The sequence below is a fragment of the Coffea arabica genome, chromosome 2e (assembly GCF_036785885.1).
Source record: "Coffea arabica cultivar ET-39 chromosome 2e, Coffea Arabica ET-39 HiFi, whole genome shotgun sequence".
NCBI lineage: Eukaryota > Viridiplantae > Streptophyta > Magnoliopsida > Gentianales > Rubiaceae > Coffea > Coffea arabica.
In genome coordinates this window covers 14055824-14073801 of record NC_092313.1, presented here as the reverse complement: position 1 = coordinate 14073801, position 17978 = coordinate 14055824, and the positions used below count along the sequence as shown (strand labels likewise).

At 37.4% G+C, this 17978-nt stretch overlaps 2 protein-coding genes across 3 annotated transcripts; one reads left to right on the top strand and one right to left on the bottom strand.

The window, feature by feature from the left end:
- Positions 1 to 4055: 4055 nt before the first annotated feature.
- On the top strand, positions 4056 to 6660 carry LOC113726193 (receptor-like protein 51). 2 transcript variants are annotated; one of them, XM_027249772.2, is made up of 2 exons: positions 4056 to 5526; positions 6205 to 6660. In XM_027249772.2, exons 1-2 carry the CDS (start codon positions 4177 to 4179, stop codon positions 6337 to 6339), a joined length of 1485 nt encoding a protein of 494 aa, XP_027105573.1. In that variant the 5' UTR covers positions 4056 to 4176; the 3' UTR covers positions 6340 to 6660. The 2 variants fall into 2 exon arrangements, with proteins under 2 accessions (XP_027105573.1, XP_027105575.1); XM_027249774.2 differs by having other exon boundaries at positions 4057 to 5526; positions 6309 to 6660.
- Positions 6661 to 10299: 3639 nt separating this feature from the next.
- LOC113723955 (uncharacterized) lies at positions 10300 to 13349 on the bottom strand. The gene is made up of 2 exons (XM_072079104.1): positions 12722 to 13349; positions 10300 to 12070 (listed from the first exon to the last, which is right to left on the bottom strand). The coding sequence occupies exons 1-2, from the start codon at positions 13104 to 13106 to the stop codon at positions 11172 to 11174; spliced, it is 1284 nt and encodes a 427-aa protein (XP_071935205.1). The 5' UTR covers positions 13107 to 13349; the 3' UTR covers positions 10300 to 11171.
- Positions 13350 to 17978: the final 4629 nt, after the last annotated feature.

The following is a 17978-nucleotide window of genomic DNA, read 5'->3' as shown; positions in this document are numbered from 1 at the left end:
TTTCTTGTTTCTTTTATATATATATATATATATATATATATATATATATATATATATATATATCTTGCTTTTTCTTTCCTGCCATGCATGAGACCAAAGTGAGATTTTAGCATGCCATTGATTTGATAACCAAAAGCATTAGAATTAGAGGTGGGAATATCACAAGAATGCAAATTAAGAATACCAACCACTTTGATTTAGAAAAAGATAGAAGCAACTTCCTAGATTTCCTTTTCTTCAACACGAATTGATTTTTACTTATTGATTGCTATAAAATCATCAAATACCCATGAGAATTAATGCTAGCTGTTCCCAAAAATTTGATCTTCAAGAAGGGCTTATGATTTTGACTCATTTGAAAATTGCATCAAATAAATTGTTGATAATTTGTCTCCATTCAGTGGAAGCAGGAATAGAGGCAGCAAACAAATAGTCTTTCTTTAGTGAAAAGGACAAAGAATCTTCATTCATGATCTGAATTATTTCTACTTTTTTCAAGGTGTGTGCTGAAGAAGAAGAACTTATCTTTCAGTGCTACTTGAAATTGACACAATCATTACCCTTTCTTTTTTAACAGAACACTGATGGCGAGTTAATTATGTTTGGGCTAAATCCCACCTCCAAATTATTGTGCTTGTGGCACCTCACAACCCCACTTTCAATTTATGAGAATTTGATCCGAAAGTTATAATGATACTATTAAGTACTAATAATTTGTCACAAATATTTTAAATTATACAACAATTCTATATTTCACTTGTTGAAATTTGCAAGGCAGAATGTAAAAATTACCCTACCATTACTCAATCTGAATAATCAATCCAGTATACCCTTTTTAATATAATCCATATTACAGCCCTGAAAATTTTTCAATGGGTGCTTCACACTGCTCCATCAAAATGACACATTATGGTTGAGAAATGTTGTCTTTATTTCTTCTTATTTTTATTTTTCCTTTTATGAGACTTTTGTGAAGGAAAAGAAGGGAAAAAAAAGTAAAGAAAAAGGGAAGGGAGTCTTGGCTGGTGAACAATCATTTGGTTGTAGATTGTGATGATAATGAATGAAGTCAATTGTTGTAAAGAGTTGAAATGGATAGGGAAGACTGACAGATGAAGGAAAACAAAGCAGAGAAGGAAATATTTGAAAAAAAAAAAAGCAAGAAAAGGATTTAGGTTAATTTCCTGATACATTAGTTTGAAAAGGATTTAGCACCCACCAAAAAAAAGAAAAGAAAGAAAGTTAGAAATATTAAAGTTAGCACCCACCTGCTTCCAGCTAAATTTTTGGGATTTATACCCGTAACGGATAACTGCCTTGGGAACGTAGGATTAATTATTATTCAATTGTCATTGTAACTTTGCCCGACATGGGGAACTTAAATTTGACTGCTTGGACTCCTTTGACTCTTTTGACATTTGTTTTCTTTTTTTTCTTTTTTTTTTTAGAATAAAAGTTTAAATGAATTCAGTTTCGCTCACCGTCACGAATTAGGGCAAATTTTTGAAATCATAAGTCGTTTACAAGAATTTCTATAAATCATCTACCAATACAACTCTCACATTAATAGTAAGATTCGAACATATCACCTTTTGTAAGTAAATAATTTGTTCTTACCAACTGAATCTACTTACAAAATTTTTTTACATTTGCCGGCATGCATTCCTGATTTGTTTATCTGATTGTTGAGATGGTCTTTTCTTACATGCATGAAAAGAACGGTAAATGAGTCATAAATTTAAAAAAAAAAAAAAAAAAGTATGACTCCAAAATAATTCATATAATTAATCGGGCACGCACGAGTATCGTAGGTTGATTCGTACGTTTTAAGTAGAGGTGTCAAAATGGGTGACTTGGACGGGTTTGGGTTGGGTAAAATGGATAATGGGTATAAGTGAGTCAACCCATCTATACCCATTTAATTAGATGGGTATAAATGGGTAAGTCAAAAAATGAATTGGGTAACCCAATTACTCATTTATAACCCATTTATTTTAATTTTTTGTAAATTCATTTAAATTTATTTTTGCAAACTAAGTTATCAATTTATACCACTCTTTGTACCCATCATTAGTTTTAAATATTTACTTATAATGTTCAATAAGCCTAATTACCAATTTTTTTCATTTATACTCTATTTCACAAAATTACATATTATTTAACAATTGAATAATAAGAATATAAAAATTTGAACTAAGTACTATAAAAGTTAATATAAAAATTTAATCCAAAAATTTTGAATCCCTAACATTTTTTTCATATATAAATTTAAAAGGGAAATTTGCCAAATTGGTCCCTAACATTTACCAAAAACACTTTTTTAGTCCTTAACATAAAAAATCAGCCAAAATGATCCTTCACATTTAAATTATGAGCCAATTTGGTCCTATTGCTCGTTTTTGCTCATTTCTCCGGCTAAAAATAGCACCCCCCTCACGTGGTCATATTTTTAGGGGCAAAACCGGAAAACACATTTCATTGAATATGACCGTCTTCATCGGTCTTCAGCTAAGCCGACGAGGCTGAGGCTGTTTATATTTCTGTTGAATGCCAACCCACCGCCGTCCGTGAGTAGTTTTGAGTCGGATGATTCCAAGGCTGAGAGGCAGTGGTTTGTTGACGCGTTGAATGCTGCGCAGATTAATCAGAATTTGGAGGGCTCTTCTCCGCAGTCTGTGGCGGTTTCTGGGGTGGAGGAGCCGGCGAGGAGCCCTGATTTTTTGTTTGGTTTGGAAAAGGGTCATCCCACGCCGGCGAAGTTGCAGGATCCTCCGCCGGTGGCCCCTACGGTTATGGTTCGGCAGGTGATAGGCGAGCCCGTGGTTCCTCCTGCGGCGGAGATTCAACGGCAGATGCATGAGTTGCAGAAGATGCAAATTTCAGGCCATGATCAAGATATGTACAGGAGGAAAGTCGATGAGTTTTACCAGCAAAAACCTCCACCCCAGGCTCCTCAGGCGGAGCAGGTTGCGCCGGTGACAACTCCGGCGCCGTATTGGCAGGAAAGACAAGGGCCTTTTCCAGCTGGGGTTGGAGTTGGAGTTGGAGTTGGGGTTGGGGGAACCGAGCCTCCTCCTATGTACCTAATTCAAACTCCGGCGGTGATTAGATGAAGGAAAGATGGCTTCTTTTGACCGGTAATGAAATGTGTTTTCCGGTTTTGCCCCTAAAAATATGACCACGTGAGGGGGGGTGCTATTTTTAGCCGGAGAAATGAGCAAAAACGAGCAATATGACCAAATTGGCTCATAATTTAAATGTGAAGGATCATTTTGGCTGATTTTTTATGTTAAGGACTAAAAAAGTGTTTTTGGTAAATGTTAGGGACCAATTTGGCAAATTTCCCAATTATTTTCTACTTCTCATGTCATTGATCAAAGGAATTTCCAAGATTGTGTGTCACCATTCCAGCGGCTTGGATGCGTTATCAAATTTAAGGAAAAGAAAGCTCAATCGTGAACCAATTTTACAGGTGATAGAGAGTTAGTTACTCTCCTCCTTAACGTACTTAGCCTAATGCTCAAAGACTTGAAGTTGACTTGTGATTTACGTGCTAGGATCAAAATGTTCTAGTCGGTGACTACATAATTCCACCACCAGATGTTCTGTTTGCAATCAATTCTCCTTAAAATAGTTACCATCAGATGAAATGAAGCAACAAATTATAGGCCCGACAGGAGTTCAAACATCTGCATTTGTAATAAAGTATAATAAAATTTAAAGATTGTACAGTAATGTACCACTTTGATTGATCTAGAGGTGAGATTCTATTCCTCAAGCTCTCTTGGTCCAATTGAATCCTTCCTTGGTGGAAGACGTAGAAGTTGACGATCGATTGGAAAAAAAAAACAAAAGAGGTTGTGTCTGCAGGATTAGAACAAAAACATACTATTCAAAACGAAAACGAAAACGAAACGGATATGCCCCACACCACAGGCCACGGCCTCCTTGTCTGTCCCTCTCTTTCCAGTGCAAGTTTTGTAATTACGTGCAAATCCAAGGCTGTATAAAGAGTCATCACAACTGTCACCCCATCCACCGAATGCGAATATAATGATTCTAATCTCTCCTCACTTCTCAGTACACTCACTTTCCAGCACTTCACTTGACCCTCCTCACTCTTCACTGCCATTACACAATCTTCTCCAACACATTCTTCCAAGAAAACACAAAAAAATGGCATCATCAGATGCTCCACCGTTCTTCATCCTTGGCCCCCTCATCTTCTTCCTCCTCCTCCAGTTTTCCTCCATCGCTCTCTCCGCCTCCCTCCACCCTCCCGCCACCATCTCGCCCACTAAAGCTCCTACTGCACCCAGCCCTTCCACTTCCCTCCACCCTCCCACCACCATCTCTCCAACTAAAGCTCCCACTGCACCCCGCCCTTCCACCTCCCCAACCCCAGCATCCTCCCCAACCCCAGCAAAACCCACACCTTCCACTCCAACTCCCACCTCCGCCTCTTTACTGGACCCAAAACAAGTAAGAGCCCTCCAATCCCTCAACATCCCAACTGGCAAAAACCCCTGTTCTCCCCTCCACAACTCCACCATGATTTGCGATTCCTCCAAGCCCTTTAGGCACCTCGTTTCTCTCACCTTAGCCAATTGCTCAGATGATGTTGCTCTGTCTCTTACAGCTCTGAAAACCCTCTCAACTTTAACTTCTTTTAAGTTTATTGACTGCCCCATTTCTCCCATTCGCTTCCCCTCTGAGCTCACCTCAAATCTTCACTCTTTCACATGCATCAATAGCCTCAAGAAACTCACTGGAGTTTGGCTAAGTAGGTTACTAAATGTAACTGATTTAACTGTTTCCCATGTGACTGTTATTGCTAGTGGCCCTGCTATAATCCTTGGCAGCATGAAAAACTTGCGTTCTGTTACAATTTCACACACAAATCTCACTGGATTTCTCCAAAAACATTGGCATCCGAATCTCACGCATTTAGATTTGTCTGGCAATCAGCTAAAAGGGAAAATACCCTCTTCCTTAAATGTTATGGAGAATCTTTTGGTCCTGAATTTGTCATCCAATTCGCTTGATGGAGAAATCCCTCCTGGTATTGGGGACTTGACTTCGCTGCAGAATCTGTCGTTGGCCTCAAATTCACTATCAGGGTCGATCCCGGATTCGATAGCAGCAATGCCGGACTTGGTCCATCTTGATCTGGGGTCTAACCAGCTAAATGGAACAGTTCCCAAGTTCGTTTCCGACCTGAAGAAGTTGAAGTACTTGAATCTTGAGAATAACAGTTTTCATGGGGTTTTGCCTTTTAATGCTTCTTTCCTGAAGAAATTGGAGGTTTTCAAGATTGGTAGCAATGATAATTTATGTTATAATCATTCAAGTTTTGCTGTGAAAGTGAAGATGGGGATTGCTCCTTGTGATAAACATGGATTGCCTATGTCCCCTCCTCCAGCTAAGGATTCATCTCTAGAAAGTTCAAGTGATAGCTCTGATGATAATGACAATAGTGGTGATAATGCCAGCCCCAACCGGGACCATCATGGTGGCACTAGTAAGGTTGTTCTTGGTGTTGCAATTGGGCTATCTTCAATTGTATTCTTGATTATCTTCTTGGTTTTATTGTCAAAATGTTGTAAATGAGAGTAAGCAGTTTAAATGGTTCATTTTAGATTAGGGAAAAGTTTGCTAATTATGGGAGGTGGGATTTGTTTAATTTACCATATAGTTACATTCACAAAGAGAGAAAGATCTAATTTTGTGTATGGCGATTCCCTTTACAACTTTTATCGCAGCAGAAAGCTCTAGTTTTGTGCTTTCTATTGAGCCATGGTTGATTTTGGGGTGTGAGATAATGATCAAAAGACAAAAGTGCACGATTCTTTATTTCTTAATGGCTGTTTTCTTGAAGTGTGAGGTTTTGCCTTTTGAAAATTTTCCATAATATCAGCCTCATGGTCATGTCTTTTCAGCATTGTTTTTACAGAAATGTTATGCTTATGAAGTGCTTTTGTGGAGTAATATACATCCTAAATGCATCTGATTGTGTAAAACTATGGACATGGAAACCCCTTGAACAATTGTTTCAATTGGTTAACAAGGATGCTCTTTTTGTATAGCTTATATTCTATTCTTGATGTCAGGGAAACCATCAAAGGTGTAACTTTGCTTTCGCTGATATGCTTTCATCCATTTCTTCTGTTCTACTTACTATTATAGTCCACTTCTTTTACACAGGAAGAGCTTTACTGCACTTTTTGTACCTATTTGTGGCAAATCTTGATTGTCTTTTACATGGATATGAGGGAAAAGATGATACTATTGCTCCACAAGTATTGCAGGAGGAATTCAAAGGAAACATATGCGCTGTGAATTCTAATGTATAACATCAGAGAAAGGAAAATCAAGTCCCAGAACTAGGCATATCCCCTGCTGCTGCTGATAATGTTAGATTTAGCTTTTTCATTATCACGACTCACTAATATGATCTTGCTCATCCTGACTCCTAACAGGAAATTTGCAAATCAATTTTCTATGATCTGCTAGCTAAACTAAAGCTGCTGATGCCATTAATTTCGATACCATCACCCTATTTTGTTATCTCTGCAGTACGAGGACACGTTCTGCTGAGATTTCTGACATTGTATATGGCTTATATATATATATTCCAGTTTCCGTGTCATTTTATTTTTATTTTTGGCCCTCATTGGATGATGTCTATCAGAGTATTTGTCTTTGACAGAGTGGATAACTCATAACTGGTCCACTTATCTTAGGTCAACAAGGTATCAGTTTCCAAGCTCTTTTATGTCAAATGTTGGCTTCTTTATTTAAGAAGAAGAAATCAGTCTTCACTATGTTTTAAGTACTAATGATTAGTCTTAACTAATATTCTTCTAAAGTAGGTTGGTTTCAACTATTATCCCAGGACATGGGGTCAAAGTGTTCTCAGTTCCACATATTTTTTTCAATATATTGTTGAAGTCACGTTCTGCAAAATTGTCAATGAAATGCAATGATGACTTCTTCAGGAAGAAGTAAAATATTTTCTCTTAGGCATTGTGGGGAATAGTGGCGTATATATGACTAGAAATCTGGACAAAGAAAGAGTACATATGTGGGCATCTTGATGCCTAGAATTGCCTTAAGATGCAAGATTTTTTTGCTTTTTTATGCTTGTCAACGTATCAATTTATACATAAAATATGATGTATATTTTATTGAATAACGAAGATGTTTAATTGATGTACCAAGTTCTGTATTTTACCAAGAAAAGAAAATATGATCGATGTTTATTTATGGATAACAATTTGACTTGCAGGAAGGATTAGAGTAATTTATGATGGAAAAGCAAAGATGGTAAACAGTGGTCTGTGCTATATCACAGAAGATTTCCAAACAAAGATTTTTGCTACAACGCATGCTTAGATCCCTTAAAATTAAAGATCGATTTTCATTTTTTTTCTTTGAACAAGTTAATTTTTATTGGTGCTATAAAATTAGAAAAACATTTTTCAAATTTGGATCCAACTAACTAGGTTGACCAAGTACATTAATATTGCACATGAACAGTAGTATGAATGGAGTGCTACTAGCTGCCACTAATGGTAGATAATCATCATCCTATAGGATTATAATTGAGCAGCACATGATCAAGTATTGCTGACCTGAGATTTTCCTCCAATGCATCGGCTACCAATCCAATTATATTCAACATTCAAAGAAGTTTTATGCATGCAAATTATTCAATCCTCATCTTTGTCTGTCTCTTGAATCAACTAGGAAAGGGAAGGGGAAGCAAGAAAGAGCATCAAAGGCTAACTTCAGCTTGCAAAAATAATTCAGATTAACTTTTTATTCTCTATTATACTAGTGCTTGTAGATGCATGCTACATATGTGAAAAAGGTAAATTTATAATGTAACACTAGGGGTCTGTCGGCGCATGGCGCAGGTGTTTTGACTTGTGGGTTGGTTTTGGTGTATTAACTTGTAGATGTTGGTGGCTATAAGTGTAGTTGTATCCGATGTAATTTGTAATGCATTACGACGTATGATTGTGAAAGGAATCGTAGGAAATTATAATTTTTAACCATGAAAGCGGAAGAATGAGCTTGGTATTACAATGAGAAAAATTGCAATAAGTGTAGTTGCAACAAAAGAACCAGCAAATTTCCAACACTCACAATAAGGACACCAGCAAATTTCCCCATCATGGGTTGAAATGGAGGTCCAACAATTTTCTCAACTGCTTTACGTCTCTTATAATCTTGCGGTTGTTTTTCACGAATTTTTTCTCTTTGTTCAATGGATGACGAACCATATCTCTGCCTTGATCTTTCATTACGAATTTGTTTTTTAGCAATAAATTTATCATTACATCCAACCATCCTAAATATCAGTGCAGTGCAAATGAGGTCAATTTTGCATATGCCATCACAGCGGTGGCAAATATAGGGATGCCCAAAAGTTTACATCATAAGAGCAACTGCAAAACAATGATAAATAAATTAAATGCTGAAAGCAACACCTTTGTCAAGTAGGCTAAACAAAGCATTTAAATTAATATATAAAGCACAATAAGCAGAGATATTTACACAAATAGTCACACCATTGGGTAAAGAATCCTATACATAAATATACAATTGGCATGCACCATTTGTGGAGCGAAGATTCAGAGCTTACCTTCACCAGAAATCCCTATATATGCAAACCACTTTGCCGCCTAAAAAAGTAAAATTGACAATTCACAAATATAGTTAGCATATATTAAAAAATTCCCCACGCATATTAACGTGTATCTAATCTACTTCCTACACATTAAAAATGGTGAAATTGCAGCATGAAATGACTATACCTTTCTAACCACAAATATGTGAGCCAAGATTGTTTAATATGTATAGAATTTCCATTACTGGCCGGTAGCTCAAAAGTACTGCAATAAATGCTTCACTCGCTCCGGTGACACCATTCATCGGTTATGGTAGCTCAAAAATATTGCAATATTATTTGTATTGACTGCAAATTAAGTTTGTTTGGACAGCAGATTATTTGGCCAAATATATTTGCTTACATCATCATTACACTTTCCAATACACCTTTTTATCTTCCCAATTACCTTTTTATCTCACATACATCACATCACAAAAAGTGTTACAGTAAAAATATCTCAAATAATTTACAATCCAAACAAAAATGACTCACTTGTTGCGTTACACAGTAAGTGTGTTTGGATAGAGTATTATTTGAAATAATTACTGTAACATTTTTTATGATGTGATATATGTAAGATAAAAAAGTAGTTGGAAATATAAAAAGGTGAATTGAAAAATGTGTTTATGTTATAAACAAAATATTTTTGGGATAATTCACCAATTCAAACACACTTACTCTATTCATCGGTTACACAAACGATTTTTCCAAGTACCCTCCTTTAAAGCTCTCTCCATCAAAGCTTTATCGCTCTTATGTCAGATTTCAGCCATTAAGTTCATTATTTAAAAGCTATGTGCCCGCTTAAGAGGGCATTATAGGCAACCAACATTGGCAAAAGTATTATCATGTTGTATGTTAGGTCTCACCATTTCTCCCTACTTGCCTCTACCCAAAATACCCCTACAGAGAATAATGCTCATTTCCCAACCGTCCGTCACAAACTAAGCCAAAAGAGGGCAATATAGAGAACACACTATTATTACAACATCAACTACCTTGTACTCTTTGCACAAAATCTGCCATGTCATTTCTTCACTCCCTAAAATACTCCTCCACAAGACAGATGAAAAATTCCCAAGAGTCAGAAGCAAACTACTTTTTATATATGTATAGGATACGTCTAAATTTGCAAGCACAATAAATTCTTACACTGGTTATGTATAAAAGATTAATTCTCATACTTTATCCTAAAATATGATGTCTATTATTTGTTATAATACCAAATTTTTTTTCTTGGAAACAAAAATTCTAAGCAAAAGTTAGTAATGGTGAAAGTTTCATCATATCTAGAAATCATACAACTTTAGTCCTACATCTTCAAGTTCGAGCAATACAGCCTTCCAACTCCCAAGTCCAAAACCACATGGAAAAAACAAAAGGAACAGAAAACAGATCGTTGATTTATCTACCTCTTGTTATTGGGCCGTGTAGTAATTAGAGAAGCTTTGATCAAGGCAGTAGAGGAACAGTTGGCGCCAATTCTAATCCATAATTGCTATTCTGGACATACGGGTACTTCTCCCTTAGATGCTGTAGTTGTAGTTGATGATATCCAGCTTTTTAGCCAGTCTTTTTGGTGATGTTAATTTATATCTGATGATCCTCTGGCAGTTGTCAGGTTATGTAATTACTCCTGTTAATTAATCACAGATAACATATACAAAGACGACTTTCAACAACAAAAGAGGAAAAAAAATTGGGCCATAAAGCCAATAAATACGTCTGCTCCCTCCAAGCATTGGAGCTCTGAGAACTAACGTCCGGCGGAGCCGTCATTTTCATGACGACCTTTTGATTTCACCGGAGGGGATGGCTAACCAACATTGTCATATGACGTCTGCGGATTCATATCTGCCGCTGAAGTTGGAGGGTCATCTTAGTATATTTCATGATAGTCGAAACACCACAGGGGTTCCAACCATCGTCGAGCTTGATTTTGCAGCATTTCGTACTGCAGCTCTGTACTTACTTCCCCAAGTCCTTGAACAGCAGAAACAGATCATCATCCGCCTGCAATGCCAAACACAAACGGATGCTCAATCCACACCAGTGGCGTCTAATCAGTTGGCCAATGGCGTTGCTGTGATGGCTTATCCGAAATTACGCTCTGTCAAGATATTATCTTGACATGCGCAAGTCAAGCCTAGGTTGCTGGCTCCCTTTGAGGTGCCTGCAACCTATGCTCTTGCAATTTCACAGCTCGGCCAAGTCAAAGTGAGTGGCTTGCTGAAGCAGATTTATTTGTCTGCTTCAGCCCCTGCCAGTGCTGACGAGAATTTCAGATGTCCTCCAGAGTGTCTGTGGTCACCGGCTGCTTATAACAATGCCTTTGAGTATGCAAAGAAGTTGCAGATCAAGTTCTCAACTGTGGACCTGACAATGAAGATGGGTTTGATTTCATGGCTATACCGCCCAGTTGGGGAAGAATCTGGTATCACTCTCCTGTGCCAGTACCCAGAAGAGAACTGCACCAAGGACTCTATGACTTCAACTACAACCCATCAGGTCCAAACTTTTGAATTATCTTCAAAAGACAAGGATCTTTTTCTTTCACTTGCAGCAAACCTATTATAATTGACAAAGTATATGGAACCATTGAAAATCCCCTTGTATCCATTTCCTCAAGAAATCTCAGTGCATCTTCATAATCACCTCTCCTAAGAAGTCCTTGAGCAATAAAATTGAACGTTATTCCATCAGCCGAACAACCATTCTCTTCCATTTTCACAAAAATCTCTTTAGCTTCCTCTAGCCTACCTTTTAGACAAAGAGTAGTTATCATTGTATTATATGTTGCAACATTAGGTTCGATCCCTTTCAGAGGAAGAATATTGAAAAGATCCCGAGCACAGTCAAGGCACCCACTTTTGCCCAATCCTCGAAGAATGATGTTGTACATGCACACATGAAGTGCAGATCCATCAACTTCCATGTCATGCAAGAATTGCAGTGCTTCGTCCATATTTCCACCCTTGCATAAGCCATCCAGCATTATACAGCGCGTATGAAAATCAGGATTTACATCAGCAGCTTGCATCTCAATGAGTACTTTCCTTGCAGAACCATACCTTCCCATCCTAAATAAACCCTGCAAGACAATATTATAGATACTGATATTAGGCCTCAAACCTCTTTGTGGAATTTCTCTGAGGAGATGCATAGCCTCGTCGTTTTCATTCTTTTTGAAATACCCATTCATTAGTATACTGTAGCTCAGAATATTAGGACCAATGCCCCTACTAAGCATGGTCTCAAAAACATTCCTTGCTTTATCCATTTGACCATGCAAACAGTATCCATCCATCATTGCATTGTACGTAACAATATCAGGATTTTCACCTTTCTGAATCATGATCTGGAATATATCTTCTACATCTTGCATAGAACCTTCTGTAGAGAATGCAGCAATCAAAGTATTATAAGTAAAAACATCAGGAGCAATACAAAAATCAGCCATCTGATTCACAAGATTTGTGACATCTTTAATTCTTCCCAAATTACAGAGGCCATGAAACAAACAATTGTAGGTGACAATACCGGGGGCAACACCCCTTTCAATCATCTCATGTAAAAGGGCAAGAGCATCATCGACCTTTTTATCTTTGCAAAGGCTATCGATAATAGTGGTGTAGATAACATTGTTGGGTTGAACATTAGCATCTCGGCCATTTCCCATTACCCTGAGAAATTTAATGGCAGTGCTAGTGTTCCCCACCTTACAAAGCCCATCAATTACTGTTCCAAACATGACCACATCGGTTTGGCAAAGTTTTTCGTCTATTATTTTCTTGAACAATTCTTGGGCCTGGGAAATCCTATTTTGTTTAAAGAGGCCCTCGAGTAGAGTGCCATAAAGTGCTGAACTGGGTACCAAACCACGCTTGAAGCAGGAGCCTAACAGAGAAAAGCCAAAATCTACACGACCCAAGAGGCAGTAACAGTTACTGGTGATACCTATGGCATACTCGGTAACCAGAATGTTGCCCGAAGCACACATATCTTTGAAAACAGAAACAGCAGAGGAATAATGCTTCATCTTACCAATACGGTTCAGCAGTTGATTGAAGTGAATAACTTTAGGCAGAGGCCTCATCTGGACCATCTCATTGTACAAGCTCAGAGCATTTTCCAGCTCATTAATATCATCAATTTTCTTCTTGAAAGATTCATGGCTGATATCGGAACTCCTAGAAGGCTGATGGCTACTACTAGAAGGCTGATGGCTACTACTAGCAATTGTTGTAACAGAAGCAGCAGAATGCGATCGAAATTGGGACTTCAATTTAGGGTTAGGGTTGGGGTTTGGAGGGAGAAAAGTTCGAGCAGAAGTTGAGATACCTGGTGGAGCTCGTGCTTTCTGAAAGTGAGCAATGGAAACAACAGCAGAAGCTCTTCTATTGATCTTCACCATCATAGTCTTCTTCATATTGCGACGCCCAAGAAATCTTCTTTCTTTTATTGGGTCCCTGAATGGAGGAGGCTGCTCTCTCTCCCTCCGACGGCGGTGGTGGAATGGGGGCCGGCGGTGGGCAAATGGCGACAGCTAATTATACCGTGAATAGCAGGCCATCCTGTGAAACGACGTAGTGTAGGTAGCCCTTGACTCCAAATCTCCAATGCTACTTCGTCGCAAGGACCGAAATGTAATGGGCTTTTGCATCCGAAGTCCAAATCTAAAACGTATTTCTTTTTGAGAAATTGTCATTTTCAAGCATTTTGTTTGTAAATGGCATTTTTCTTGATTTTTGGGTTATATGAATCAGAGCAAAAAAAAAAAAAAAAAAAGAACTTCTATTTTTCATGGCATTTAAAAATGATTATTTGTTTGTGAAGTTGCACTAAACGTGAAAAATAGAAAAATCAAGGAAAATGCTATTAATGGATATGGGAGGCTCAATGTTAATTACATTTCCATAGACACATGTAAGCATTTATGAAAAAATAGGTGAGCATGGATTAAAGAGCTTTCCAGTCGAATTTGATGAACTTGTAATAATGCTAAAACTTAACATCCGTCATTAAAAAAAAAAACACATAATAGGATTTATGTTCCTATCATTCTTTTAAAAAAAAAAAAAAAGAAATTAAATAGAGAAGATGTGAAATTTGAGAAGCAGAGTGAGAAAGAAGGGAGATTTGGATCCAGGGAAAAGTCTTAATTTTCGCTGATTGATCAAAACGTAATGACATTATAGGTTCTAAATTCAAATTCTCCAACCTCCTCTCTGCTTTTGAAGTTCAACTCCTCCTTTGTTAGAATTTTTTTTTTTAACATACCTTATACTTATAGAAGCAATTTTTTTGTCTGACGTGGTCTTCCAACCAGATTCTATTTCTGTGAAGGAACCAAAATCAAATGGGAAGCAGAACATTCTATTGTTCATCAAGGCACTCCCAGAGCATGATACTAGTATTTGTTACTTCTCCTTACCAAAACCAGATTCTTGTACCCTCTCAATGTCCATGGCCAAAAATCACAATAACAACTGATAATGCAGATATCGGATTTACTGATTGGAAGCAGGTTCAAACCCTGAAAATTTAGCAGAAGAGCACCACCAAATAAATCTAATTGGTTGTATAGATATTGCCAAACATGAAACGAAAACTCGCAAGCCAATGATACGGCTTCTGGTCATAACTCATATGTACATTGCTTTAGTGCCAAGTGCAAAGAAAGCCATATGTTCTCCAGATCAACAGCATATCATCGCTTTTATGCCATTGTTACCTTTAAGACCATGAATCTGCTGCTCTGCAGTCTGCACTGTCCAACTCTGCCTTGCATTACACAAGTTGACTTATATTATATCATCATCCCTTTGTCACTTGGGACATTATTTTGATACCATAAACGATTGAGCAAAGAGTAATCACTGTCGAACAAACAAATATCGTATGGATCGAAAGTCATAATCTGCTTCCTATATGTTGTAGATCTTAGTTTCGATAGTAGATTATTTGAGATAATTTCTTTTTTTAAAAAATACTGTAGCACATTTTTTTTTATTTGATATATGCGGGATAAAAAAGTGGTTGAAAAATGTGTTAGCGATGCAAGCAAATAAAATTTTGGAGATAATCCAAACAATCCAGAACCAAGTCCTCACCCAATCGCCCTAGGAATTTACTTCAACTACTGCACTGATCCTGACCATCTAACCCTGATAGCAGCTACCTGTAAAGTAGATCACCATGCTTGTAAATAGAACAGATTCCAGAGAGTACGGCTGAACACTGATTATTCCAAGAGCATAATCCGCATGATTCCTGTATTGCCAGAAAGGTAAAACTCGAAAATGCATGTATCTACCCAACCATCACAAATGATTAATTGCAGTACGATAATTACTGATATCATCATGAATTCTAGCATAATATGAAGTGGGGAAAAATCCAGCGTTGTAACATCACAAATCTAGGTAAGGCTGCGCACTTCTAACCGAAATCATTGACATCAAATTACATCTTGCGGCCCCGCAGAGAGTCATGAATGAAAGGGTCATGCACAAATACCGTATTTGACAGCTTCATAGCGGCAGAAAGCATATGCACTTCACCCGCCCTGTTCAGTAAAGCAAGAGAGAAGAATAGCTGCAGAACAAGTAAATCTTAAAACTCGAACACTAACGCATGACCAACCTACAATACAACATCATCACTGGCACCATGGAAAAAATGAAGAAGAAGAAGAAGAAGAAAAGAATTCAACATCAACCAAAAGGTCAAAATATCAGCACCAAGATATATTACTAATATGTTATATGCCTTGGAAACTCGGTTTCATATGTATCAGAAGTTAAACTACATGCTACACCCAGTCATCAATTCACCGTTTGATCAATAATCCCCTAATTCAAGTTCATGTACCCATCAGCAAACATGTTTAAATATTTACATTGCTCATAAGTATATCCTACCATTTCATTCTGCTACAAACTACTGTAATAACTTTCGAAACTTCAAGTTTTTCTCTACATGAAATCCCACAGATCAGTTGGTTGTCTTCATTTGACCTTGCAATGTCTAGGTCCTCCGACTAAATACCCAACTTCAGTAGCAGCTGATGATGCATTTGCTGGAAACGCAACGGATAAATCCGGGCAACGGGCCTCCATGTACTTATCATGCCCCGGCAAAGCAACCTCATAACTCACAAGCATTTCAATTCGAACTTCGAAAACCAAGTTCCCACTTTTGCCACTGTCGTCAATATAAGACCGGACAGCAGCGAAATCCGCCTTGATAGAGGTTTCTTTCTTCCCCGGCAGAGTAAACGGCGGAAGAGTTGTTACCAAAAGTTGCTCGTTCCCGATGTAGATTCCAGCCACGAGATCGATACAAGAGAGAGAGAAATTTTTCGGGTTTCGAGTAGTGAACATGACTTCGAAATTGCCGGAGAGAAAGGTAGGGGTGGTGGAGGAGAGATTGAAGTTGGAGATAGCCAGGGAGTCGACTTGGAACGTGGGAGGGTTGAGAATAATCAAGGATGTAAAGATGAGGGCGATGGGGACCAAAAAAATAGCGCAAACAGCAAAAGTGACGAGGTAAAGGGCGTTGTCTGGTACGATTCTCACAGCTTTACGAGGTTGGTTGTGGCGATTGGGTGGTGGTGATGGTGGTGTTGTGGAGTAGGGGATAGAGGTGTTTGGCGGTGGCAGTGGGCTGCCATTGGTGTTTGGTTGTGAGTGAGGGGAGCGATCAGCTGTGGAGCTTTTGGGAAGAGCAGCCATGGAAGGAAGTCAGAAACAATAGTATTGAGTGGCTGGATGGTGAAGCTAGTGATACGACTACGCCTGTAAAACTTATATACAGGTGTAAAAATTTTAAATGGTAACTTATAGACAGGTGTAAAAATTTATGAGTCACTTATATTAGTATTGGTACCTATAAATTCATTCAAAATTAATGAACGGATTTGGATTTCGAAGGGTCATTAATGGATTTGAACGGATTTGAACTGGTTATTAACGGGCGAATTTGAAAGATTCAACACAATTGAATTGTGATTTACATATCTATCTAACGACAAGATACAGAAACATGATTTAGAAGACTGACAAAAATTCTACTTCTACTACGAAACGTACAATCATTAAAACATGGGTTTAGAAGATGACAAAACTTCTTCTTCATGATAAGTGTGAAAGTATTCTTGGTAAAATTATCAATCATTTAATGGGAGAGATAAGGGAAGATAATGTACCCACAGACATGATTAAATCTACTTGGCACAAAAGTAAGGGGCGAAACGACCTTAAGGCAAATAATAATAATGCAGGAGAATGTGGAATAGAGGGATTCCCTGAAAGGAATACTCCTGCTACTAATATGTACACATGATGAGTCTACCTAATTACCTGAAATAGGAATTCATTAGTGGTTGTTGATAATCTACCTACATGGGTGATATGATTACATGTATGTGAAATAAAAAAATAATTAGAAAATATGTTCATGCAAAATAATAAAAATTTTTTGGTTAATAACGACAGTCCAAACAAATTACTTTGGACCCACACAAAATTTCGCGTTTAACTAGCTCATTCCTAAAAATGTCCTGCAAATTGTGCGGGACACAAAAATTATGGGATGGTTCGCTGACAAACTAACCACATAAGCAAGAAGAGAAGTAAACAAAACTCCCTGGCTTTTCTGTACTTTTTTGGCAACAAGATAGACGTATTTTAGAGGTTTCAAGGAATGACATTGAGGATAAGGGTGCAATTTGCTAAATACATACGTTTACCTCCCCTATTATTGTGCAACAACAATAATAGTAAGACAAGTATTCCTATCATTATTAAGGATGTAAATGAGATTAAAAAAGGCGAACATCCAAATGTTTACACTTGTTTTATCATTTTGACGAGTTTGAAATTTTGTTCAAATTTGACTTATTTATTTCTTGAGTCAAACTCGAACAAGTTTTTAGTGAGCTGAATTCGAGTTGAGTTTAAATAGTTTAAACTTTTTATATTCAAACTTTACTAATATACTAATCCAATTGAGTTCGAGTTGATCTTAAAAATTTATCAAACACAAATTACTATTTAAATTTGATTTAATTAGTTGGCGAATCAAATTCAAACAAGCTCTTCATGAGCCAAATTCAATCGAACATTGAATAATTTAATTCATCTTTTAACCTTAATAATTTTGATCAAAAATCAAATTATGAATAACAGTCAAATTTGAACCCAAAACACTTATCTTTTCACTTCACATGCATGAAAAAAGAGGGAAATGCTTTTAATGAATACGAGAGTAGCAACAACAGTTCCCCGTTGCATAGATC

Bases quoted from the DNA above. Each gene is read 5' to 3' on its own strand.
- LOC113726193 (XM_027249772.2), top strand. From the start codon at position 4,177: ATGGCATCATCAGATGCTCCACCGTTCTTCATCCTTGGCCCCCTCATC. The intron at 5,527-6,204 runs GTTGTTCTTGGT...TCTTTTACACAG, and splicing joins ATCATGGTGGCACTAGTAAG to GAAGAGCTTTACTGCACTTT.
- LOC113723955 (XM_072079104.1), bottom strand. From the start codon at position 13,106: ATGAAGAAGACTATGATGGTGAAGATCAATAGAAGAGCTTCTGCTGTT. The intron at 12,071-12,721 runs GTAAGATGAAGC...CATTCTCTACAG, and splicing joins TCAACTGCTGAACCGTATTG to AAGGTTCTATGCAAGATGTA.